The following is a 26,251-nucleotide window of genomic DNA, read 5'->3' as shown; positions in this document are numbered from 1 at the left end:
AAGGAGCCAGGGTTAACAGCAGTGCTATTTTTCTGGGGAAATCGGTGCCAGAACTCACCACAAACACCTCCCTTTGAGTTCCGGTGAGTTCTAGCTGAAAAAAAAAGCCCTGGTTAACAGTTAGGAGAAAACAATTCATTTGCAAACTAAGAAGCAAAACATGCTTAAACTCATGTGATGAGAAATATGCACACAAGTCCTTTTGGCTCTGGGATATGCCTCTGCATCACACCTAGAGCAGCAAGAAACAACTGTAGGTTTCGCTGGAGTCAAGGCAAATCTCAATTAAGCAACGAGACAACTGGTTTGTTGTCAAGATTGCTCCCCCCTTTATGACACACTGGGCAATAGATATAGGACATAATATAGATTTGAATCTCTGTGGAAAATTTTGGAATGGTGATCTGAAGTTCACAGCATCTTATTCTTCTAAGGAGAACTACCTGAAAATGATTTACAGATGGTATTTAAGTCCAAACAGACTTGCTAAAATGTATAAGTCCGAATCAGATAAGCACTGGAGATGCAACGAGGTTGAGGGTACGTTTTATCATATGTGATGGAGTTGTAAAAGGGTAAAAGAGTATTGGGAAATGATATATAATGAACTGAAAAAAAATGTTTTAAAGTACCTTTCAAAAAAAACCAGAGTCCTTTTTGTTGAGGATAATTCAGTGGGAAATTCCCAGGTGTCAAAAAAGACTATTTAAGTATGCTACTACAGCGGCCTGTTTTTTGTTAGCCCCCAAATTGAAAACGAACGAGGTCCCAACCAAAGAAGAATGGCAACTTAAACTGATGGAATAAGCGCAGCTTGCAGATTTAACATATGAAATAAGAGAACAAGAAGAACATACATTTAAAGAAGACTGGGAAATGTTTACTGACTATATGGAGGAAAATTGTGTTCATTTAAAAATGCTGGTAGCGTTAAGATAAATTCAACAGTGTAAATAAGTTTTGATGGATGTAACAATGGATTACTGAATGGTTTAGTTTATGTAAAATATGCAGGGATATATGGTATGCAAAATGAACCACAGAAAGAGGAGAAGAGAAGCCATTGATTTAAGACTGTCTAAATGAAAATTTTGAAATGTATTTAGAAAATTTAATAAAAATTATAGAAAGATTGCTCCCCACACCCACCCAAAAGGAAGGCTCCAGTTACTACCACATTTTCGGTAAAATACTTTCTGCTGAATCACATCTCTTTGCAGGAGTCTGTTAAAGAGCTAAACTCGAATCTTGCGAGAGGAGAGCAGGGATGTGCTTACAGGCCCCACTTCTTCCAACATGTCTCTGTCACCCTCCAAAGACTGAAGGAGAAAAGCTGCAGTGGGGAGCTGGTAAAGTTCTGGCTTTCTGGAGGATTTAGAGAAGGAGGGGAAATTCCATTGTCCAAGCGGAAGTCTTTGCATGAATTGGATGATTTTGCTGGATGCAACCAAATGAGCATAGGCTCAGGATGAAAAAGGCAGAGATTTGCCACCTGGTAATGTACAGATTTGAAATTTCATCTGATTCAGAGCAGCTCTTACAAGTTGCTCTTTGCTGGAGTCAGGGCCGTCTTACCCATAGAGTCTAGTGGCGCGGGGCGCCAGGGTGCCAGGGCGCCAAGTTCTGGAGGGCACCAGGGAAGAGGCAGAGGCTGGACGCGGCGCCTCCTGGCATCAGCTTGCCACCCTCGCCTGCCTCCATGTGGCGCCAAAGCAGCGCCGCGCCCGGAGCCTCCGTCTGCCGTGGCCACCGCGGCACAAAGCAGCCAGCTGAGCCGGGAGGCGCTACGTCCAGCCTCCGCCTCTTCCCCACTGGAGGAGCTGTCCTCCAGCCACTGCCCGCCACCTCCAGCCCCGCCGGCAGTGCCGTCTTCCCTAAAAGAAGGTAGACAACTCTGGGAAATGGGGGGGGGGGCGCCAGAGGGAGCTTTGCACCACGGCGCTGGATATGCTTAAGATGGCCCTGGCTGGAGTCACCCACCACCGTGGCGACATCTGTGTTCAACTTGCTTTTCTAGAAAGGCCAGAGATTTTAGATGATTCGAGTCAGGCTCTTATAAACCACAAACACTAATGTAAGTGGCTGCATGATTTTAATTCCAAGGTCATGTCGCAGCCAAAACTATATGAACTTTTAAGTCTGCTTTGTCTCCACGGGAGACATTTAAGCACACGTGTCACTTGTCCCATTTAAATTAATAAGACCCAAAAGAGCTTAAATTGGGTTGAAGGGTGCCACAATTATCCCCCCAGGTTATAAATGAGTTTCCTAATATATATTCCAATCAAAAAGTATCGTTATGAGATGCACCATGATCATGAAATAATGACAACCAGCCATCCTTTTCATCAGTGAAGTGTGTCTGTCTTCCTCATTATTAACATTCAGGTGGGATTTAAACACCTTTCTGTCTACTTTCCTGTCCCTTGATGGCTGAAATATACAGTTTCAGTGGCACCCCTGGCATTTTCAGCTCTGAGGATATTTGATTTCAACGTTTTGTATTGTTTTGCTGCTTTATTGGATTATTCCTTCAGCGGCAAAGACATTTATTGGCTGTACAGATAACCAAAGATGTTATAATTTTAACATTGCTTCGTCGTACTGAAGCATCTTTGACAATGCTTTTGGAATTGGGTGGCTCCAATTCATTCTTCAGTTCCAAAAAATTCAGATGAAGTTGTGACTTCGTGATAATTCCTAGAATGCAGCACACCAGGGATTGTGAGGCTGCTAATGACCCACAGTCCAATACAAAACCAGGAGGGAGTGTCTCTCTGCACTGGTATCCCAAGAGCCATTGGGATGGGGGGAAGAGTATGGCACAGACCACCAAGCTTTGCTAGGATCTCTCCCCCAACACTGCCCCCACCTACGATGGTACGGTCTGGCACGGTCTGGCAGCGAGGGACTGTGCTTTACCTGTTCCCATGCTGAAGCTGCCCTGCAATACCTAGCAAGGCCCAGGGGCTGGGATAAGAAGAAGAAAAAGGTAAAGGACCCCTGGACGGTTAAGTCCAGTCAAAGGCCACTATGGGGTTGCGGTGCTCAGGCCAAAGGAGCTGGCATTTGTCCACAGATAGCTTTCTGGGTCATGTGACCAGCATGACTAAACCGTTTCTGGTGCAACGGGACACCGTGACGGAAACCAGAGTGCACGGAACCACTGTTTCCCTTCCTGCCACAGCAGTACCTATTTATCTACTTGCACTGGTGTGCTTTCGAACTGCTGGTTGGCAGGAGCTGGGACAGAGCAATGGGAGCTCACCCTGTTGCGGGGGTTCAAACTGCCGACCTTACTGGCAAGCCCAAGAGGCTCAGTGGTTTAGTCCACAGCGACACTGTAGCTCCATAGCCCCATACAGATGTAGAACAGGAGTTCTACATCAACACCACCCTCTCTGCACCATGCTGGAGCTTTTGTGGAGTGGGCAGGGGTGGACCTACATTTTGGGGGCTCTGAAGCTTGAACTGTTATGGGGCCCTCCTTGCAACCAGCAGTGAGGTCTGGGTAACCATGGTTATCGTCTTCAATGGGGTTGTTCCTTGGCAGGTCACCAAACCTTTACAACATCTGTGCTACTGAGTCTCAAACTTTGGGATTGTTGAAATATATACCCCCTCCCCCCGAAAAATTAAGTTGTGCGACTTAAATTGGGCCTACTAGACCCAAAGTTTTTAAGCAACGTAGACTAAAGTTGCTTCTGAGGCCCCTCCAGGATTAGGGGACTTGAAGCTTAAGTTTAATCAGTTTTATAGTAGATCTGCTCCTGGGATTCGGATGGCTTCATAGTTACTTAGCAGTTTAAATCTGACAGCAATTTTGCTTCAAAACACCCTACTTTGCTCCAATCAATGTGATTATTCTGGAGACAGTTGCTTAAGGATTGCGGCTTCTCTTTATTGCACATGCCTTCCTCCCATCTTCCTAGGAAACTATTCAAAATGCTAGTCTTAAAGGCATTGAATTGTATTGATACTGGCGATCTTTTGCACAACCTGATCTACCCAAGAGAGCTATGATGAAGCAAAAGAAGACATTTATTCTTTACCAGCCCTGCCCCTCAAATGCAGATGGATGGATTTCTCCAGCTGACAGTTCCACTAAAATACATACAAGGATCTGGGAGGAGAACCAGGATTGGGAAACGTTAGAACTCTTTGAGGACGCTTTGTCCTCAGGTTCCAAACTTTTTTCCCCAGTGAATACATGTCTATTCAAAAGTAAGTCCCATGGAGCGCAATGGGACTTAGTCTTGGGAAATAAGTAATCCTACCTTGGATCCCTAACACCTTGGTACTCAGACGTTTTGGCTCCCGAACACCACAAACTCGAAAGTGAATGTTCTGGTTTGTGAACATTCTTTGGAACCGAACATTCCACGGGGGTTCCGCTGCTTCCGATGGAGCTTCCTGCAGCCAATCAGAAGCCATGCCTTGGTTTCCAACATTTTGGAAATCAAACAGACTTCCAGAACGGATTCCGTTCGACTTCCAAGGTACGACTGTACAGTCATACCTCGGGATAAGTATGCGTCAGGTTGAGCGCATTCAGGTTGCGCTCCGCGGTGACCCGGAAGTAATGGAGCGTGTTACTTCTGGGTTTCGTCGCTCGCGCATGCGCAGGCGGTCAAAATGACATCATGCGCATGCGCGGAAGCGGCGAAACGCAACCCGCACATGCGCAGACACGCTGTCATGTCTTACGTTATGTTCAGGATGCGAACGTGGCTCCGGAACGGATCCCGTTCACATCCCGAGGTACCACTGTACTAGAGTCTTAAGTGCAAAATAGCATAAGGCAGGGCCTGCACTCTGTAATCTCCTTCAGTTTATGAATCTGGTTTTTTGTTTTTGAACATGTATTTGAACATATATTGGGCCCAACTACACTATTCACACTTTTTTTAAAAAGCATGCTTAAATTACCCACTTTTGGGGGGAAGGAAACAAAGCCTTTGAGGGCAAATGTTCCTCAGCAGAAAATTGCTATGGGTCCCCATTCTGGATCAGAACCCCACGTTGCTATTCCTTCCAGTCAAAAGTGGTGAATTAAAGCATGCTATTCTTTTTAAAAAAGCACGAACGATATTGCAGGTGATTTGGTCCTGTGACAACTGGTTTTGTTTTGCCACGATTACAGCTGCCATGGCAGTATTTCAGCAAGTCAGAACTGCCAGTTTTAAACATTCAGCTATCTAAGCAGATAGATAAAATGCCAAGTGATGTGTTTTCTGCAAAAGCAGTAAGAGGAAAAGGATCACAGCTGGTTGGTTGGATACTTTTCACATGACATTAAAAAAAAAAGAACACCCCAACCCCAAATCGAAGATAGTTTAGTTACAGTCATTCACACTTACAAAGTAGTTGGTAGATAATAATAATAATATATTTGTGGCTCAGAATTCAAAAGTTGTCACTGTAATTAAGTTAGACAATGCAGATAATTGGGGGGAAACCAGGGAGTTAGGATCATGTTCTAAAGACAATAACTGGAATATGCCTAATGTTTAGGAAAGGAAATGGGGAAAGGATGCTGTCTGACATGCAAAGCAGAGCTAGTTCTTGTTCAATATACTCTTCAAGCTTCTCTCTACAGCTTCATCTAATTCTTCTTCCAACTCTTCCTTCTTGGACATGGCCAATTTAGACTGGTAATCTTTTACTATTTGGTCTATGTAGGGTGCACTTTGAGTTCCATGTAGCATTAATGTCCACTCCTTGAGGACTCCCTTCTGAGGCAGGAGACCAACAAACCCAACTTCCAGAACCCAAGTACCCCTGGGGTCTTCTCCCCAAGAATGTGTTGTCATGAAAGGCCATTTGTCAAAGCCCACCTTGGAATCATCATCTCTGGGACGCCGACTCAGCAAAATGGATTTCGTCCCCATCGGGGATGTCATGTTGACATTCAAGTCCCCTCTTCTGGTAGAGTTCACTGTTATGACGGCCTGGACGTGTTCAAGGTAACGGACAAAGTTCTCCTTTCCCTCGCAAGCATCAGTCGTAAGAGTCAGAACCAACTTGCCACTGGATGGTATTTTCCTGGGATGAACAAATAAATGAAATGGTTTGGAACGCCACGTTTTTCATAGCACGTCTGTTTACCAGAGCATATTCACTACGGCTTTGTGCATGAATACAGAAAGTATTGCAACAGGATCATTATTAACCAGAGAGTGCCACATTTCCATATAGCTAATCAGGCATAGGCAAACTCGGCCCTCCAGATGTTTGGGGACTACAACTCCCATCATCCCTAGCTAACAGGACCAGTGGTCAGGGATGATGGGAACTGTAGTCTCAAAACATCTGGAGGGCCGAGTTTGTCTATGCCTGGGTTAAATGTTGGTTTTTGAAGACTTCAAAACAGATGAGGTTATGTAATGAAAGGGAATATAATTCCTCCTCCCATACTACCTGCCCGTTGACTGTCTCACCAGAATGGTGCAGGGTCTAGTTATCTCTCGCTTGGACTACTGCAATGTGCTCTATGTGGGGCTACCTTTGAAGGTGACCCAGAAACTACAACTAATCCAGAATGCAGCAGCTAGACTGGTGATTGGGAGCAGCCGCCGAGACCTACACTGGCTCCCAGTACATTTCCAAGCAGAATTCAAAGTGTTGGTGATGACCTTTAAAGCCCTAAACGGCCTTGGTCCAGTATACCTGGAGGAGCGTCTCCACCCCCATCGTTCTACCCGGACACTGAGTCCAGTGCCAAGGACCTTCTGGCGGTTCCCTCGCTGCAAAAAGCCAAGTTACAGGGAACCAGGCAGAGGGCCTTCTCGGTAGTGGCACCCCGCCCTGTGGAACGCCATCCCACCAGATGTCAAAGAGAAAAACAACTACCAGACTTTTAGAAGACATCTGAAGGCAGCACTGTTTAGGGAAGCTTTTAATGTTTAATAGACTATTGTATTTTAATATTCTGTTGGAAGCCGCCCAGGGTGGCTGGGGAAACCCAGTCAGATGGACGGGGTATAAATAATAAATTATTATTATATTATTATTATTACTGGGGCATGGCTCTTGCCGACCCCTAAAGTCATCCATGATTCCTATCCTTGACTTTGATTCAACCACCCACCCTACACACACACATACTGTGGATGTGGGTGGGTGTCATCTCTGGAACAAGTTTTAACCCCATAGCCTGGCCTAGCACCATGGACCAAGTCTGGGTACAGTTGTGGGATTGTGTCAGTGGCCTGACTGGTTGTCAAAATGCTTGGGGGGGGGTGTTTTGTAGGATAATTAATTTTGCCATTTGCTTTCTCAAGACTTACTTAATTAGTTTTCTTTTTTTCTAGACATACCACCCAAGGTGGCTAATCCAAAAAAGCAAGAAAACAGATATAGATGACTGATAGATGAGGGCCAATAAGATAAAAAAACTTATTCAAATCAAACAGCAATAAAATACCAGAGAGAGAGAGAGCACATCAAAATATTTGAAGATGAGCCATAAATATATCAAGTTAGCTTGACAAGACTGAGGCATGATGGCAAAAGATGAGAGGCTATTTAATTCACCCTTAGTGCCTGGTGAGCACTGAAACCACCACGGAGGCTTATTAAGACAAGCCTAGTTGTCTGTGCAATAGCTTTCCTTCTTCCCACTTAGGGAAAAACATTGCTTGAATGTTTTGTTGTCAATGATGTAATCACACAATCAAATTTGGTTTGAGACCTGGATCCATCATGTAACCATGCTTAATATATGATCCCTGATTGGTTGAGATCAGGATTCCCTGGTCCTGAATGGGGTAACTGTGCCCCTGAAGGACCAGGTGCACAACCTGGGAGGCATTTTGGACTCACAGCTGTCCATGGAGGTGCAGGTTAATTCTGTGTCCAGGGCAGCTGACTGGGAGTGGTCACCAAGACAATATAACACTGGTCCTACATTGGCTCCCAGTACGATTCCAAGCACAATTCAAAGTGTTAGTGCTGACCTTTAAAGTCCTAAACAGCATCAGCTCAGTATACCTGAAGAAGCGTCTCCACCCCCTTCGTTCAGCCTGGACACTGAGGTCCAGCACTGAGGGTCTTCTGGCGGTTCCCTCCCTGCGAGACGTGAGGTTACAGGGAACCAGGCAGAGGGCTTTCTCGGTAGTGGCGCCCACCCTGTGGAACACTCTCCCATCAGATGTCAAGGAAATAAACAACTATCTGACTTTTAGAAGACATCTGAAGGCCGCCCTGTTTAGCAAAGTTTTAAATGTTTGATGTCTTATTGCTTTTTATTATTGATAATAATATTCTGTTTGGAGCTGCCCAGAGTTGCTGGGGAAACCCAGCCAGATGCGTGGGGTATAAATAATAAATGATGATGATGATGATGATGATGATGCAGTAATGAAGTGGGAGGGAGGGAGGGAGGGAGGGAGGGGAGATACAGAGCAGCATCAGATCACAAAAAACAATGGCTGAGAACAGATGTGGGAAAATGAATGTAAAAGGGGAATATAAGCTTTCCCTCCCCCATGGGGGATATTTTCATCCTCTCTCCCATCTCACAAAATGGCACTCTTCACATCAGAAACAGAACCTCTTGAAAACTCAGCACAACTCTAATTCTTACTATTGTAAGCTTAAGGGCACATCTTTAACCGTTCTTACTTTCACGATATACATGGAAACCCCTAATGAATTCTATATAAATAAAATAAAGTAGCATGCTAATCAAACTTTTGCAAACCATTAACCTCTTCATTCTAGAGCTAGATCTCTTTTATTTCCTATAAAGCACAACCACTTTGGGAAATAACACTGAAAAGGTGAATTGCAGCTGTTAGAGGCATAAATTGTCCATCATTAGGTTAGTATTTCAAATAACTCAATTGAACTTTAGCTGTTGCAGTCAATTAGCATTAATTGATTTGCTTGTTGATTCATTCTGTTTACTGCATGAGGATAATCAGAAAATAATTGGACTGCCTGGCCCTTAATTGGAGATTTAGCGAACACTGAGCGAACAAAATATTTAGTGCTGCGATGGTACAGCATTCAAACACCTTGTACGGCGTTCTTTGAAGTGTTTTGGTGTTATCACCAAATAGCATAATAAATCAATGAAGGATCTAATAAGGTAGGCTCTGTGATCCCCTGGCCCCTGTAAAGGAGTTCCAGGGGCCCTAGGATGCATCAGATCTCCCCCTCTGATGTAAAAGAGAGACCCCTCAGAGTGGGAGATCAACAGGTCCTCCCCCCTCAACTGTAGAAACTTCTGCAGCCCTGGCATTTGAGCCTGTCATGGGCCCCAATCCAGTACTAGTCCCAGGCAACTATTAGTTTATCACCACTGCTTAGCCACCCTGAGTGGTACATGCACACCAGGTCAGGACGGAGATCTTTATATAAATGATGTCACCAACGTTTCGATTTACTGGGCTGGAAACACATACTGTTCCAGCTTGAAATGTTCAACTGTTTTATGGATTGGGTTAGCTCAGTATGTTCTTGTCCAGCTCAGAAAGCAAACTGAGCTTCTGGGCATGTGCTGTGAGCAATGAGCTCTGAGTCATGTAGTTTTCCATGTTGCCTCAGCACTCCATAGGGAGATCAGGTTCTTGACAAAATCTTCAGGCATAAGAAACAAATGGGCATGTTGTTTCCAAGGCACCTGTTGCTTTTACTGAGTGCTAAGGTGCCCTGGAAAACTACATGTCCCTGGGGACTGGGGCACTGCAGTTTCAGTGCAAAGAGGAGAGGAGGCTCCACAGAAAGGCTTCACAGTTGTTGCTTCTGCTGCTACAGCCACTGTCACCATCAATTTAAAAGCTGCCCTTTGAAACTGATATGGCAGAAAGTATTAAAGACATAAAAGTATGAGGTGCATAAAATGTAATATTTGTATGCATTGTGTTTCAAAACACTTTGCAAAGAGAGGTTTGTGTTAGGCACGGGAGGTTTCACTCTGGCGAATGCGGAAGAAAAGGTTGGATGTTTCTGTTTCAACCCAGAAGCCCAAACTGCAAATCTGCAGAACAAGCAAGTTACTTAGGTACCAGAGAGAGGAAAGTTTTTGAACTGCATTAAGGACTAAAAAGAAGACTACAGTACAGTACTACTTTGTTTAAGAACAATATGCTACTTTGTATATTTCAAATGTTTATATGTAACTATTTTAAAACTGTTTCCAGTAAAGCTTTGGAACTCATTCTTGTGGTGGAGAGCATTCATTTCTACTCGCATAAGGTCCAAATAAGGACTTCCAATGCAGCAACTCCAACAGACGGCAAGGAAGCCAGCAGTATGTGGAGTCAGAGCCAACAACAGGAGAAACCAATTAATTCTAGTGTTGCCCAGATTTGTTGCTGCTATTGCAAAGGCAAGTTCCTTCACTAAAATGCAACACACAACTCTTCTTCAAGAAGGAAACTGTCTTAAGTTTTGTGTACCACCTGACAACCCTGGTTTCATACCTGAAGAAAACTGTTACAGATAGGTAGCCGTGTTGGTCTGCCATAGTCAAAACAAAACAAAACAAAAAATTTTTTCTTCCAGTAGCACCTTAAAGACCAACTAAGTTAGTTCTTGGTATGAGCTATCGTGTGCATGCACACTCATACCAAGAACTAACTTAGTTGGTCATTAAGGTGCTACTGGAAGAAAAAAAATTTTTTTTTTTTGTTTTGACTATGGCAGACCAACACGGCTACCTATCTGTAACTGGAACTATGGAAGGCACCACATTGAGCCGCATGAAATGGAAGTCCATCAACCGTGTATCTGAAGAAGTGTGCATGCACACGATAGCTCATACCAAGAACTAACTTAGTTGGTCTTTAAGGTGCTACTGGAAGAAAAAAAAAATTATTTTTTGTTTTGACTGAAGAAAACTGTTATGTAACTCAAAACCTCGCTGCAATATCCACTCCCTTCAGAACAGCTAAAGGTGTCTTCTGAACCACTTTGGACAATATTTTCTTTCTCTGAGACAATATGGCAGGTAATCCTATACCTGTAAGTGACACAGTCCCGCTGATTATGAACCCCTTATGTTTGTTATCACTTACTGAGGTTCTTGTATCGACCCACTGACACAGTGAAATCTTTCTGGAACCGTCTTCCAGTCTTTAGCCATCTTAACCATTGCCCCAGCATCAAGGACGCCATAGCCAAACAGGTGGTTGAATTCTAGGCCGACACCGTTTCTTCGCCACTGGTGAACCTCGTCATGAAGTTGATTCCTTTTGGAGGTGAGCACTGTCAAATGCTGCATGTCTCTCCATGTCAGATCCAGGCTGCAAGAGAGCAATATGGTAAGAGATGATATCTCTAGGCAGCGGCGTAGGAAGGGGGGGCGTGGGGCGGTTCGCCCCAGTACCATCATGGAGGGGGGTGACAAATTATCAAGGAACAATTACTACCCTAATAGGGCGGTTCATAAAAAACTTTTTTTAACAAAAATGCCTGCTCCAAAGGTCTTATCTTACTACACTAGGGATTATATAGCTATATATGAAATTTCATGCATATCAGTTAATATCTTGACCCTCCTCCATGAAAATAGCTGTTTACTTGGCTGTTTTCCTATGTCGTGAAGGCTGAAATTTCAATTCAGTGGCGCACTTACTGTTCCCAACCCTAACCCTGTGGAAAGCCATCTAATTAGATTTTAATTTGATTTTGACAAGTTTTTAGGAGGTAATGTAATTATTGTTTGATTTTATACCAATGTTATGTATCTGATGTTAGCCGCCCTGAGCCTGACTTTGGCTGGGGAGGGCGGGATATCAATAAAAGTTGATTATTATTATTATTATTAATTATTATTATTATTATTATTATTATTATTAATTATTATTCCTTTGTAAGAAAATATGAAATAACATAAAACCATTTTTGCAGGCAAATAATAATAATCATTGGGGGCGGACACAATAAATTTTCCACACCGGGTACCACCAGACCTTCCTACACCTCTGTCTCTAGGAAGGGCTTTTTAGTTCTCTTAACCACTGAAAAACTTCCAGAGAGCTGTCTGGAGAAATCCAAAAGTAATATGTTATGTTTATGTTTATGAGAATCACAGGTGTAATATGTTATATGTTTATGAGCACCACAGAGAGGTGAGCAAGCTCTGGAGATCACCAGATCTGCCTCTGAATATCTGCTGGCTCTCATATTTCCAGAAGGACAGCAGCCATTTGCTTTTGCATCCCAGAATGCCTTGCTGCAACCTAAGGACCTTTTTGCACCAAGCATAGCACTGTTCCATTATTACCAGCCATGGCATGAGCAGTGGGGCAGAGCTGGGGAGTCACCCTCCCAACATGGACATGGCTGATGTTTACTTGGATGGGGCTTGAGTCAAGCAGGGGCTAGGTCAGGCCCCTGAGGTTGTACCAAGAGCAATGAGTTGGTGATGAGAAAGGGATGATCATTCCATCTGGTAAGCTGAATTCCATGCCCTGACAGAACAATTGACATTGTGCGACATTGAATTCAACATCATCCTATGTTTTATTTTTAAAAGGTAAAGGAGCCCTGGATGGTTAAGTCCAGTCAAAGGTGACTATGGGGTTGCGGCGCTCATCTTGCTTTCAGGCTGAGGGAGCCGGCGTTTGACTAAACTGCTTCTGGCACAATGGGACACCATGAAGGAAACCAGAGCTCACGGAAATGCCGTTTCCCTTTCCACCTCAGCAGTACCTATTTATCTACTTGCACTGGTGTGCTTTCGAATTGCTAGGTTGTCAGGGGCTGGGACAGAGCAATGGGAGCTCACCCCATTGCAGGGATTCAAACTGCCCACCTTCTTATTGGTAAGCCCAAGAGGCTAAGTGGTTTAGACCACAGTGCCACCAGCATTCCTGCACATCATGCTATGACACACATTCCATCAGGACAAGCATTTCAGCTTTCCTAATGGAAATTTGCATTTATTTATATGCATCATCAACATATGCAAATTTCATGCAAATCTGTGTTGTCTGGTTTGATGATGCATAAATGGCCAGGGAAAAAAGAGCAACAGAAGATGGTTAGGGAGATGCTGAGCGCATTTACATTAGTAAAATTACCTATTCAAGAATAAATCATTTAATGTAACATGGAATTTTGCGTTTTGGCTCATGCAAGCTTAAGAGGTTTGTTTATAGCCATAAATAGGAGTAATTTAAATTTGTAACAGTATAATTGATGGCTGTTTTCACTCACTTTGCCTCCAGTGCCAGTGCAAACACTCCCGCAGCCTCTGGTGCAGCTGCAGATGTTCCAGAGTGGCGCAGTGTACAGTTGCCATATAAATCTGTCGTAGCCTGCAACAAGAATATAGAAAAATTAACCTGGGGGAGGGAGAACATTCTATTCTCCTACAAGCTGGATAGGCAGCTGAAAATGGTATGAAATATTTTTGCTTAAAAGGGGGATTATTTTAATATACTTCCGTTCTTTTCATTTACTGAACAGCAGCAGACAGTTAAAGTATTTAAAAAATAATAATAGGAAAATGTAATTAACCAGTAAATACTAACTTCGTTTCAGATTCATTCACCAGTTCAATTCAATTCAATTCAAAATCCTTTATTAGGCATAGCACACCACACAATATCAAACAAACATCATATACAAACTGTATAAAATACGGGCTCAGCGAACACAATTTATCCCAGTCCTATTCTTAACTCCAAAAATAAATTGATGTACATAGATAATATAATACAACACAGCAACATCACCTACCATTAAGAACCACTAAGTCTCCTCATCATGGCCCACTCTTTCTCCATGGACAGCACTCAAAAATTCAGCCACCACAATAGTAACCTGATCATCGCTGTCCGCCAGCAGGTCCTGAACAGTTGGTTGTGTAAAAATCTGTCTATTAAATTCTAGGGCCTCAAACAATTTTCCTCTGGCATAACTGCCAAAATCACAGGAAAAGAATATATGCTCCAGAGTATCAGGTTCCCGCCTTCCGCACTTGCAGAGACGCTCTGATTCTGGGATAGCTAAGTATCTTCCTCTCACTACCACCGAGGGAAACATGTTAAATCTGGCCAGCATAAACAGCCTACACGATTCATGTTTCTTCAGATTTGTCATGTATCCCTTTTGGAAATCTCTACACAAAGGGAGATTTAAGTGGATAGGAGAGCAGGTGCTGTGCTTTGCAACCTCAAGCATGGCGAGAACACTTTTTTCTGTAAGAGTCTTCCTGATAATTTCCCATGTAACTTTGGGATCAGAAATTTCAAAATCAGTTAGAGTGAGCCCTATCGAATCCAGTTTTCTCCTACAAGTCAATGATAGATTGTGAATTGCACTATCACCTAAAAGATCGTAAAGTAGAGAATTCACCAGTTATTCAAAATTCAGTTAGATTATTTGTTTAATAACAGAGACACAGAGGCTCCCACTAGGGGACTAGAGGGAGGGGAGGCCATGTTTGCTCATTTCCCTTTTCCCCTGAAGACAGTTCCAGAGGGTCCCCCAACGCAATATGAACTCTGGATCCAACCCATCAGGAGCCAACCTAGGGCTATCAATTTCTATTGGCTCACCGTCGTAGAAGGCTGAGAAGCTTTGTGTAACACAGTCATTAAAGGTTGACTGTAAGCCACAATCAACAACAACAACAACAACAATTTATTACGTATACCCTGCCCATCTGGCTGGGTTTCCCTAGCCACTCTGGGCAGCTCCCAACAAAATATGACACAGAATAAAACTTCAAACATTAAAAACTTCCCTAAACAGGGCTGCCTTCAGATCACTTCTAAAAGTCAGATAATTGTTTATTTCCTTGACATCTGATGGGAGGGCATACTGGGAGCCAATGTAGGTCTTTCAGGACTGGTGTTATGTGGTCCCAGCAGCCACTCCCAGTCACCAGTTTAGCTGCTGAATTCTGGATTAGTTGCAGTTTCTAGGTCACCTTCAAAGATAGCCCCACATAGAGCGCATTGCAGTAGTCCAAGCAAGAGATAACTACAGCATGCACCATTCTAGCAAGACAGTCTGCGGGCAGGTAGGGTCTCAGCCTACGTACCAGATGGAGCTGGTAGACAGCTGCCCTGGACACAGAACGGACCTGCGCCTCCATGTATAGCTGTGAGTCCAAAATGACTTCCAGGCTGCACACCTGGTCCTTCAGGGGCACAGTTACCCCATTTAGGACCAGGGCGTCCTCCACACCAGCCCACCACTTGTCCCCCCAAAACAGTATTTCTGTCTTGTCAGGATTCAACCTCAACCTGTTAGCCACCATCCATCCTCCAACCACCAATTTGATGGTCTGGATGCCACCTCAAGCTGTATTTCAGGAATAATGGAAGCGAAACATTTCATACTCCTCCTGGCAGCTGCACAGGAGGGCAGGAGGCATGCTGCAGCTTCTTCATGTCATGCTAACCTATGGTTTCTATGATTTTAATTATTGATTGATTGATTGATTGATTGATTGGATTTCTATACCACCCTTCATCCAAGGATTACAGGGTGGTTTTCAATATAAAACACAAAAATACATACCATAGTAACAAACAAAAAACAGTAACTCCCTGCTCCCACAGTTTAAAAGGCTAAACGTGGCCAAAGCATACCTTTCCTGGCCAGTTTTCCTATAATGAGTCAGTTTTGCAATGATCATAAAAGCAACATAGGCCCAGTCTTCATAGGACCATGTCAATGAAAACGTTTTTAGGTACACCAGTTACCATGGGATTATCACTGAAGGCTGATCCCAATGAAGATTTTTCTGGTGGCTGGGCAAAAAGATTGAAAGTTGGTTTCACCGGATAATGAACTCGAACTCATCGTGTTTTCTGTTTTGTTTTTAAGGTGCTTCCAAATCAGAATTCACTGGGCCCTTTTGAAAATATGGTTTGCTGCTACATGGTGAAGTCTGAACAATGGTAAACTGAACAAGACCAGGGTATAGCTTGAGACAAAATATACCAAGAAGTTTGTCTATCTTAGGGCAGACCTACACAGCTGTTTCAAAACCACTTTTCTCTCCAGTTCCTCCAAGCGTTAAATATCTGCTCTAGTCATTAGATGCTTGCTGGGAAGATTTAGCAAGGCTCAGCTGGTCAAAAGATGTAGAGGGGTGTTTCTTCTTAGAAAGGAAGACCCCTTAATGTTGTGAAAAGACAACACTACAATTCGTGACTTCTCTACTCACCACGCCAGCTTCAGGATTTCTCTTCCTCCCATTGCTAAAAGTAGAAGCCAAGGTTGAGGAGCAGCTTTCATCATACAAAGCCGTCCGGCCATCGTTAATAGCCGAATTGATGGAGATGGTCCACATGCTTGATGCATAACCGTCACAGTTGCAGTCATCGTAGCTTCCTCCATCTCCAGAGGCCCACACATAGATGCTTCCCTTGCCGCCTCGGCCCTGTGGGAAAGGGGAACTCAAACTTGTCAGGTTCAGGCCATATATATAGGCTCATGTTATTGTGGAGCAATATTGTGGACACAGGTGGCGCTGTGGTCTAAACTACTGAGCCTCTTGGGCTTGCCGATCAGAAGGTTGGCAGTTTGAATCCCCACAATGAGCTTCCATTGCTCTGCCCCAGCTCCTATCACTTTCAGTTCAGCAGTGCATTAACATTCCCGATGTGTCTCTCTTGCTCAGCCCATTTCAGTTGCGTGGCAAGTTCCCGCCTCCCCCCAATGGAAATAAAGACACGTGACAACATTGGATTAGGTTAATGGGCTAAAATTGGCCACAACTTTATTGGTTACAGGTAAGAGCGGTATTGGCTTTGGCATTGGTCCTATCCAACTATCTGGCTTCAGCCTGTTTGCATGAAGACCGGGAAGGGTTAACACCAGCAGGGGGAGCCTTGCTGATGCACGTCAACTAGGGACTCCCCTGGGGTCACCGCTCGGGGGCATGCTTTAGGACCTGACCTCCATAGGCTTCGAATGAAGCAACACCCCCCGGAATCCTTTACTGGACTACCCTTCAGTAAATGGGGGAGGTGATAGCGCTCCCCACCACCACCACATCTGCATAACAATACCCCTACCAATGCCTAACCACCAAAACCAAAGGAGTTGTGACGATTTGCTATGAGGTAGGCAAAAAACCAAATGGCTGGTGCCAATTTGCCAAGCGGAAAAAATTCCTACCAGGCCCTTTAACGGCGACTAACTGAGGTCCATAGCAAGGTCAAAGAGAAACCTTAAAGGGTGGGTGGGTGGGAAACAACAGCAGCTGCGCAGGCAAAAGAGGGAGATCCCGGGGCTGCGCTTGCCTTAAGTGAGGCAAGCCACACATCCCAAGCCAGCCGATTGGCTGACTCAGGGGATGACGCAGCCCGAGGATTCCCCTGATCGCGCGGGGGCTGGAAACAGCCTCCGCGTGCGAGATTGGGGGCGTGAAGCCCGCAACCCCACCCCCTCCTTATGTCAGAAGCGGCTTTCTCATTATTAACATGGGGAAATGCAGATAAATTCACAGCTCCCCAAAGTGACAAATGTATTGAGTCCTACACACCTTTCTTTGGGGCAATTATTTTGTGCTCAGGATGTTCCCCTTTAAACCTCTATTTTCTCAGTACACAAAAGAATTTCCCAGCAGTTAGTAAGACATGAGAGAGAATCGATTCCAGGGATAATAGGAACAGAGCCAGTGTTTTGTTGTGACGGACACAAGTCCACTTAACCTGCTCTGCCCTTTGGTTATCTGGCAGTCAGGCGCAATTGGAGAGTTTATGCTCGAAAGCGTCCCTGGTTTGTTAAGAAGGCTGAGTAGCTTTGACACACATATGTCTGTTTTGACAAAGAAAAGAGATATGATAAAGCAACCAGGAGTGGGGAACTGGATCTGGCTGCGCACCTATCAGCAATCTGACATCACGCTGATGTTTGATGGCCCATTTTCATCCGCACCTTGAAATTCAACCATGTTGGGTGAGTGACACTTTGAAGCTGTGACAATCAGCTGATCATCAAGGCTTCACAGCCCAACTAACAGCTCTCTGCAAGCACTGATGATCAGCTGTGACTAAGCCTGCAGCCAGAAGTTCCCCAGTGTTGCAATAGACAAAAATGATGGAGCTCTTTAAGTAGGGAAGGGTGGGACAGAGAGAGCTAAGAAGAGCGGTAGGATCACCTAGCCAGAAAGAATTTCTGTGTCCTGTCAAAGGCTACTTTGTGCAAATCGCCATCATAGACTGAGGGTCTAATGAGACAAGATGCCCATTCACACAATCAGCAATTGTTACGACCCAAGTAAACCATCAAATATTTCAGACTATTTAATAATAATAATAATAATAATAATAATAATAATAATAATAATAGACTCCGGTTCAATACCGCAGCCTGGAAGATGATGGAAGCATTCAAGCTGATCAAATATACATTCCCATGTACCACCAGCTGCTCCTGAAGTGGCCTAATTTGATGTATGTCTGAACATATATCGAATGAAAAAGCACATAACCATTTTTAAAAAATCTTAGATCAGGTATGCACAAAAACTCTGGAAAAATAAGAAAAGTTCATCGACTTACAATCATGCCTGGAATGTATACGTGTGTGTGTGTGTGCGTGTGTGTGTGTTTCTCAACTTCATAGGTTTTTGGTGGGTGGGCAATAAGCCAATATTATAATAGGCCCCTTGCAAGAGCTCCTCTGGATTCTAACTAAGAAGCTGTGCAAAAGGGAATCAAAACCTAATTCTGATTTGAAATTGCAAATGGAAGATAAAAAGCTCCTGCTGTTTTTTCTTTATAATGGCAACATAAAGCATCTGGATCATTTTTATACAATTGTAGGGATGTGATCTGAGTGTGTGAAGAAATAGAGCACACCGCTTATGTAATGATAAGAGCTTCTAATTTGTCGAGGCTCCTCTGAATAAAGCTTTTATATATATATGAAACTACTCCTCATTCTTGGTGCCTCTTGTTGGACCCAGAAACATTCTGTCTTATGTATCAAAACCAACTGATACAGATTCATTTCGTCAGATTTAAGAGTTGGATGGCAGAAACAAGAGCAATTGGTGGCCCAGACTTGCCAGCATTTGATCTGTATTAACACTTGCCAATAGCGCAAGTAAGGTGAAAGTGGAGAGGATAAATGCAAAATAACCTAATTTAACAGATCTTCTGGAACAGGAACTGTATGTAAAGATGCAAGGTGAAAACTTCCAAATTGAGAGATGTGCTAGTCCAGGAGTGGCCAACTCCCAAGAGACTGTGAGCTACTCATAGAGTTAAAAACTGGAGGGTTCAGGTCAAAGTTGTAGCTTCTTTGGGGAGAGTCAGTGATCTACCGGTGATCTATCACAGACGTCCAGTGATCTACAGGTAGATCACGATCTACCTGTTGGACGTGCCTGTGCTAGTCCATAAGAGCATAAACTTTGCAAAGGCAGGGGTTCTAAGACCCGTTGCCATCCAATCAATAATGGCCAACATTCACAAAGAAGCTGCCCTTCACTCACTGAAGACACTGAGGTAACACTTATAAGAAGGTCTGCTCAAAGAGTAAAGATATAGATATATGAGATATAAATGGCAATGCAATCACAATTCCAGCTGTAACAGCACACCTGGGATGTCAACAATCACCAATAAGGTAAATGAAGGATCCTAAAATGGGAGAGAAATACAAGGTGTGACTGGAAAGCTCGGTGAATGGTCACAGAAATCGGACAGCAAGAATTATTTGAACATACCATCAGCATCGGAAACCAACAAAATGCTCACAATTGGGAAAGGAGATGAAGCTGTAATTCGAAAGACAGTGTGTGAGTGGTTTAAGCATTTCTGTGAGGGACGGCAAACCATCGAAGATGACTCTGGGTCTGGCAGAGCAGACCATCAACGAGCAGAACGGCGGCAAATGTCGACAAAGTTATTGATGCGGAAGAATTGCATATTCTGCGTGAAATCGTCACTGAGGTTACTGAGTTGTCCCACCCTCCATATTCTCCCGATTTGGCCCCACCGGATTTCTTTTTTTTTCCCAAAACTGAAATCTGCACTGAAAGGGCATGACTTTTCCAACATTTCACACGTCCAAGCTGCTGTGATGAGGGAACCAAAAGCAGTACAAAAAGAGGACTTCTCCAGAAGTTTCCAACAGTTCTACAAACGTTGTCAACCACGCATTGTATCAGAGGGGGCCAACTTTGAAGGCCTGTAAAGCATGGGTACGCAAACTAAGGCCCAGGGGCTGGATCTGGCCCAATCGCCTTCTAAATCCAGCCCACGGACGGTCTGGGAATCTGCGTGTTTTTACATGAGTAGAATGTGTGCTTTTATTTAAAATGCATCTCTCGGTTATTTGTGGGTCATAGGAATTTGTTCATTTCCCCAAAAAATATAGTCTAGCCCCCCACAAGGTCTGAGGGACAGTGGACCGGCCCCCTGCTGAAAAAGTTTGCCGACCCTTGCTATAAAGCATGTATGTTCAAATATTTCTCGCTGTCCGATTTCTGTGACCATTCACCAGACTTTCTGGTCACACCTTGCATTAGGCTGCCGCTGGACTTGAAAAAAATATGAATAATCTTGGGTTGACGTGCAGAGAAGCTGCATTGAGTTCAACGACACTTACTCCCAGGTGAGTGGGTTTAGAACTGATGTCTGAATTCATTTTAATCTTAGCTTCTCAGTGACTTATACAGTGACTTGCATGGTTCTATGACATTGCTACTCGTATTTCCCCACTGTTCACCTTTAACAATGACAAATCCAGTTGCTCATAACTGCAGCTAAAGGAAAATGAGAACAGCCATTTATTTTTTAACACCTGGGTTTTTCCTTCCACTGGAGAACCCAATTACAATGCCTTGATTAGAACATAAATTCTTAATACTTCCCTCCAGGCAATTTCCACCTTTGCAGAATTTTTTGTGCCTTAGGCACAGCCATCTTACTGAAGCAATATAGCATTCACTGGCAATGCAGGAAGGAAGGTACAGATGACATATTGCAAATTGTGATGAAGTTCAGACCACAGCGTTAGTAAAAAAAAGTTTGTTCTTTTTCCAAGAGTGACTTCTTTTTGAAAAACCTGCTGATATAAAAAGCCAACCACACACACACAGCAATTGGCTGGTTGAGAACTTTTCTCCTTTAAACAAGGATAAGTTGAAACTGGATAAACACTGTTCATGAAGCCACAAATATATAAACCAAGACAATATAAGCAAGTTCAAAGATCTTGGGTGTAACGTTAAAATGGAAACAAAGTTGAAGAATCATGCTTCCAAGGCATGTTTATCTTCATTCTTACAGAGCATCCTCCTCTAACTTGGTGTCCTATAGATGTTTTAGATCAGGCATAGGCAAATTCAGCCCTCCAGATGTTTTGGGACTACAACTCCCATCATCCCTAGCTAACAGGACCAGTGGTCAGGGATGATGGGAATTGTAGTTTCAAAACATCTGGAGGGCTGGGTTTGCCTATGTCTGTTTTAGATCACAACACCCAGGAATGATGGGAGCTGTCCAAAATATCTGGAGCACAACTTGGCTGAACCTTGGCTTCTTCTGTGCCCCTTCTCGAATACTGAGAAGTATTATTTTCAATTTAGCAGTGCATTAACATTCCCGATGTGCCTCTCTTGCTCAGCCAACATTTCAGTTCTCATTATGTATTCATGACTAATCACCTTTGTATATTAAATTCAAGCTCTGGTTGGCAAAGGAAGAGTCCCCAATGTTTATTCACTTTGGAGTTATATTAAAGATCCATGACATTTCTGTAGAATAATTACTTTCCTATTCTGAAAATAGTCCTAATTGGATTTATATTATGCATGTAACAGAGATCTCAACTATGCAGAGAGGGAGAAAGAAAGAGGGGGGATCACATAAAATTAGAATGTGAAGGGATACGGTTCTTAAAATAATAATAAACAAACTTCATAAAAATACACTACTTCTAAAGTGTGCAAAAAAGACTTGTTTTCAATTATTTTTCTTCTCCAAGGATGCTAAGTGAATCCACCAAAGCTAGATTCCAAAAAAAAGAATAGGACTATTCTTTTATCATATGCAGACGAACATATTCAACATCATACGTAGATGGTAAGGTATAGATCCTAAGAACTTGTGGGATTATCCAGAGGTCTACCTAGTCCAGCAATCTACTCCCAAATGAGGCCAACCAGATGATTTTGGGAATCCTACAAACTGATGGCATTTGCCCCCCATCCTGCCTTCCCCCCAGCAACTGTTATTTATCAGCCTGCTATATACTTTATATAGAGAGTTCTCTGTGTTTCCTGTTCCCTCCTGTTCTTTGGGTTCATAAACAAGCATGCAGAGGGAAGTGATCCAGTTGACATAGTGTACTCAGACTTTCAACAAGGTACCTCACCAGTGACTCCTGAGTAAGCTTAACAGGAATGGAGGAATAGGAGAGGAATTAGTTAAGCAGCAGGGAGCAGAGGGGAGGAATAAATGGAGAGTTATCTGAATGGAGAGATGAAGAAAATGAAGCCCCTCAAGGACTGGTAAAGGTAAAGGTAAAGGTAAAGGTAAAGGTAAAGGTAAAGGTAAAGGTAAAGGTAAAGGTAAAGGTACCCCTGCCCGTACGGGCCAGTCTTGACAGACTCTAGGGTTGTGCGCTCATCTCACTCTAGAGGCCGGGAGCCAGCGCTGTCCGCAGACACTTCCGGGTCACGTGGCCAGCGTGACGAAGCTGCTCTGGCGAGCCAGCACCAGCACAGCACACGGAAACGCCGTTTACCTTCCCACTATAAAGTGGTACCTATTTATCTACTTGCACTTAAGGGTGCTTTCGAACTGCTAGGTGGGCAGGAGCTGGGACCGAACAATGGGAGCTCACCCCACCGCGGGGATTCGAACCGCCGACCATGCAATCGGCAAGTCCTAGGCGCTGAGGTTTTACCCACAGCGCCACCCGCGTCCCGCAAGAACTGGTATTTGGTTTTTTAATTGGGTGAGCAGTGAGGTGGGCAAGTTTGCTGAGAATACTAAATTGTTCAGAGTTGCAAAGAAATCACAATGAGAGATTGTGAAGAATTCCAATGGGGCCTCTAAAAAGTGAGTGAATGGGCAGTAAACTGACTTGGACCTGGGAGTCTGAGTCATGAAGCTCACTAAGCCAGTCAGAGTCTCCCGGCCTAACATACCTTACAAAGGATATTGTGAGGATATGGGGAGGTTGAGAAACATGCATGACAGCTTGAGCTCCTTAGAGGAAAGGTGAGATATGACTGTAAGAAGAAAATAAAATTTAAAAATCATACTTTTTTGATCCATTTCGGACTGGGGCTGGATGGTTGTTATCTAGTCCAAAAACTATTCTGAAGGGGTAGAAAACTTCAAAACTAATATCTGAACACCCCTTCCTCAGCCAACATTTCTTTCTTTTCTTTTTGAAAACTTTTCATTTATATTTTTCATATTTATACATTTCATTGATTTTACAATCATTCTGACATTTCAAAACTTGACTTCCCTCCCTCTCTTTCTGCGGTTTCTTAAATTTATTTTTAATATCTTCTGCATATTCAAATTAACTTAATTTGCTCATTTATCCATCTTTAAATATATACTCTTATGAAACTGCAGATTATTACAATAATCCTGCCAATGTTCTTATCTGTTTACAATTTATTTGTAAATATTCAATAAGCCATTTCCATTCTTTTATAAAAAGTTTGTTATCTTGATTTCTTATTCTTCCGGTAAGTTTGGCCATTTATGCATATTCCATAAGTTTTTCTTCCTTTACTGGGACTTCTGCTTCTTTCCACTTTGGGGCAAGTAGCATTCTTGCTTTATAGTAGCCAGCATATGTAAATAAATTTCTATACAATTACGTAGTTCTGTCCCTATAATTCCCCAAAGAAAAGCTTCTGGGTTTTTTAAAAAAATAAAAGTTATTTTGAATATCCTTTTCAATTCATTGTATATCATTTCCCAGTAAGCTTTAACCTTACTACAAGACCACCACATCTCAGCCAACATTTCAAACCTCACAGGTTACTGCAGTTATTATTGAGATGTTATTATCTTGATAGCTGACTTTTCCAGATATATGATTATTTTGAGATAAAGAATTATGATCTCCATCTATGAGACTGCTACAAAACTGAGAATATTTTGCAGGTTGTGCTTTCTGTCTTTAATATCCTGCCCCCCTTTTTTTTGCCAGGTTAGTACTGCTGAAGCTTTGAAATGGAACATCGTAGCAGGGGTGCTAATTATCTGACTTTAGCAGCAACCACTGAGAGCTTTCCAAAGAAAAGAAAGGCTTGGATGTTTCTGTGCATAAGCGAAAGGCAGAAAATACAACAAAACAGAAGACAAGAGCATCCGGGGAAAAATATATATAGTCATAGTTCCCTTTTTTAAGAAGAAAATGCTTAGGAGTAAATCCTACACAAATCCAGAGTGGAGTCCTTAAGACAGTTGGATGTGTTGGCTATTTGCAGTTTAGTAGCGCTGTAGAGAGCTTGCTGGGGAGACCATGCATAACAAGGAACTCAAAAATAACTTTAACAAGGTTTTAATAACAAAACAAAAACTCCTTTTACACTAAAGATAACAACAACAAACATGACCCATGACCCAACCACCAACCCATCCCCCAGGGTAAAGGGAGAGCTAGGTGCTGCTCTTTATACACTATATCCAATTGCTGACACAGCTTAATTAACACAACCTAGCAGCACCTGCTATGTTTCACAGCTGTAAGACTGGGTCTCGTTATTTGCCCTGGCCCTTAAAGACATACACAACTTGTGAAACAATAATGAACCTTCACATTTTAAAGTGACCATTCAACAGGATGCTGTCATTTAAACCTCCTTGCAGAAACTTCTGAAGCTCAGTGATGCCAAATGCATTGCTCTACCTTCCTTTGGACCACATCAGTGAAGCTGAGGGTGGGGGTCTTGTCATCTGGCAGCCCAGGACCTCCATACACACTGCCTAGGCCAGCACCCCAGAGAGGTCACTTTGGTGCTGCAAATGCAGCAAAGAAACAACACTGGAGGAAACCGTTACGGGTTACCGGTCTCTACAGCCACGGCAAGTGCTGTGATTCTCCAGCGGTGTGACTTCACCCATGGAAGTGAACTCCATTTTCTCGAGACAGACCGATGTCAACTCAACAACAATAGTTTAAAGAAGTCCCACATTTGTCATTCAAAAGATTCATAACCAGGGGTGTCATTCCCACCCTGGGGTTGAGCTGGGCACATCGCAGCCCCACCTTTCTGGCTGTTCATGAACAGGATACAGTTGTACCTTGGTTCTCGAACTTAACCCATTCCGGAAGTCTGTTCTACTCCCGATACCATTCAAAAACCAAGGCACGGCTTTCAATTGGTTGCAGGAGCTTCCTGCATTCAAATGGAAGCCACGTCAGACGTTAGGTTTCCAAAAAGTGTTTGAAAACACTTACTTTTGGGTTTTCGGCATTTGGGAACCAAAACGTTTGAGTACCAAGGCGTTTGAGAACCAAGGTACAACTGTAATGGAAGACCTTCCCATGTTTGATTTGGCTGCCAGAACAGGTCACAAGAATCATAACGGATTTCAGTTGACTAGTTTGTATTCCAGACAATGTTGAGCCCTACTCAAACAGTTGCCTGTATGTTCCACAAAATGGGAGGACAAGACGAGAGGATTGAAATGGTCTTTTCTATGGAATCCTGCACACAATCTTTGTAATCCAAAAGTTGCTGAGTAAAGCTCTTTCAGAATGGACTGGAATCCAGAAAGGTTTAGACTAGCTTGCCTTTTAATACAATTTGCAACAAGCGGCTTGGGGAGGTTCACACTGTGGAAGTTCCCTATGCTTCATCCCTGACACCTCCTTTGTCCTCCTCATGCCATTGTAGGCTGTGCCAGTACAAAACACCACATGAGATCAGCAAGGAGCATGGAATGGGCTAAGATTTACGACTCATTAGGGCCGAGCTATTAAATATATTTCTGCCATGCTTGGATATTATTAGCAGGGTAAGTTCACCAGAAAAGATGTGAAAAGGTTTTTAGTGAGAAATCATCACAGACAATAAAAAGTAATTATTTGGGTGGAAAATGAGCAATTGTACAACAGTTCTGCTAGATCTCCCTAGATTTACTGTGCAGCCTAAATAAGTTGATATACTATCACTGTGACAATTGCAGGGAGAGAAGCTACTCTTAACAGCATCCTAAGGACCAAACCAGAATACCATGATTAGCAACCATATCTCATAATAATAATAATGATGATGATGATGATGATGATGATGCCAGGCACAGTCCCTGCCCCACCCAGTTTTCATTAGGAGCACATA

The 26,251-nt window shown here is 43.2% G+C and overlaps 1 protein-coding gene across 1 annotated transcript in view; it reads right to left on the bottom strand.

Annotated features, from left to right (window-relative positions):
* Positions 1-5,367: 5,367 nt before the first annotated feature.
* Positions 5,368-26,251, bottom strand: part of PCSK2 (proprotein convertase subtilisin/kexin type 2) — a 135,785-nt gene continuing 114,901 nt past the window's right edge. The window contains exons 9-12 of the mRNA XM_083607280.1: positions 16,139-16,354; positions 13,171-13,271; positions 11,025-11,252; positions 5,368-6,045 (exon numbers count right to left, since the gene is read on the bottom strand). Of these exons, the coding sequence (XP_083463406.1) occupies positions 5,559-6,045; positions 11,025-11,252; positions 13,171-13,271; positions 16,139-16,354 (1,032 nt within the window). The 3' untranslated portion in view covers positions 5,368-5,558. The remainder of the gene's footprint in view (positions 6,046-11,024; positions 11,253-13,170; positions 13,272-16,138; positions 16,355-26,251) is intronic.

This window comes from Podarcis filfolensis (assembly GCF_964270895.1).
Source record: "Podarcis filfolensis genome assembly, chromosome: 3".
Taxonomy (NCBI): Eukaryota; Metazoa; Chordata; class Lepidosauria; order Squamata; family Lacertidae; genus Podarcis; species Podarcis filfolensis.
The sequence above is the reverse complement of the archived record's forward strand: the minus strand, read 5'-3'. Positions and strand labels throughout refer to the sequence as shown.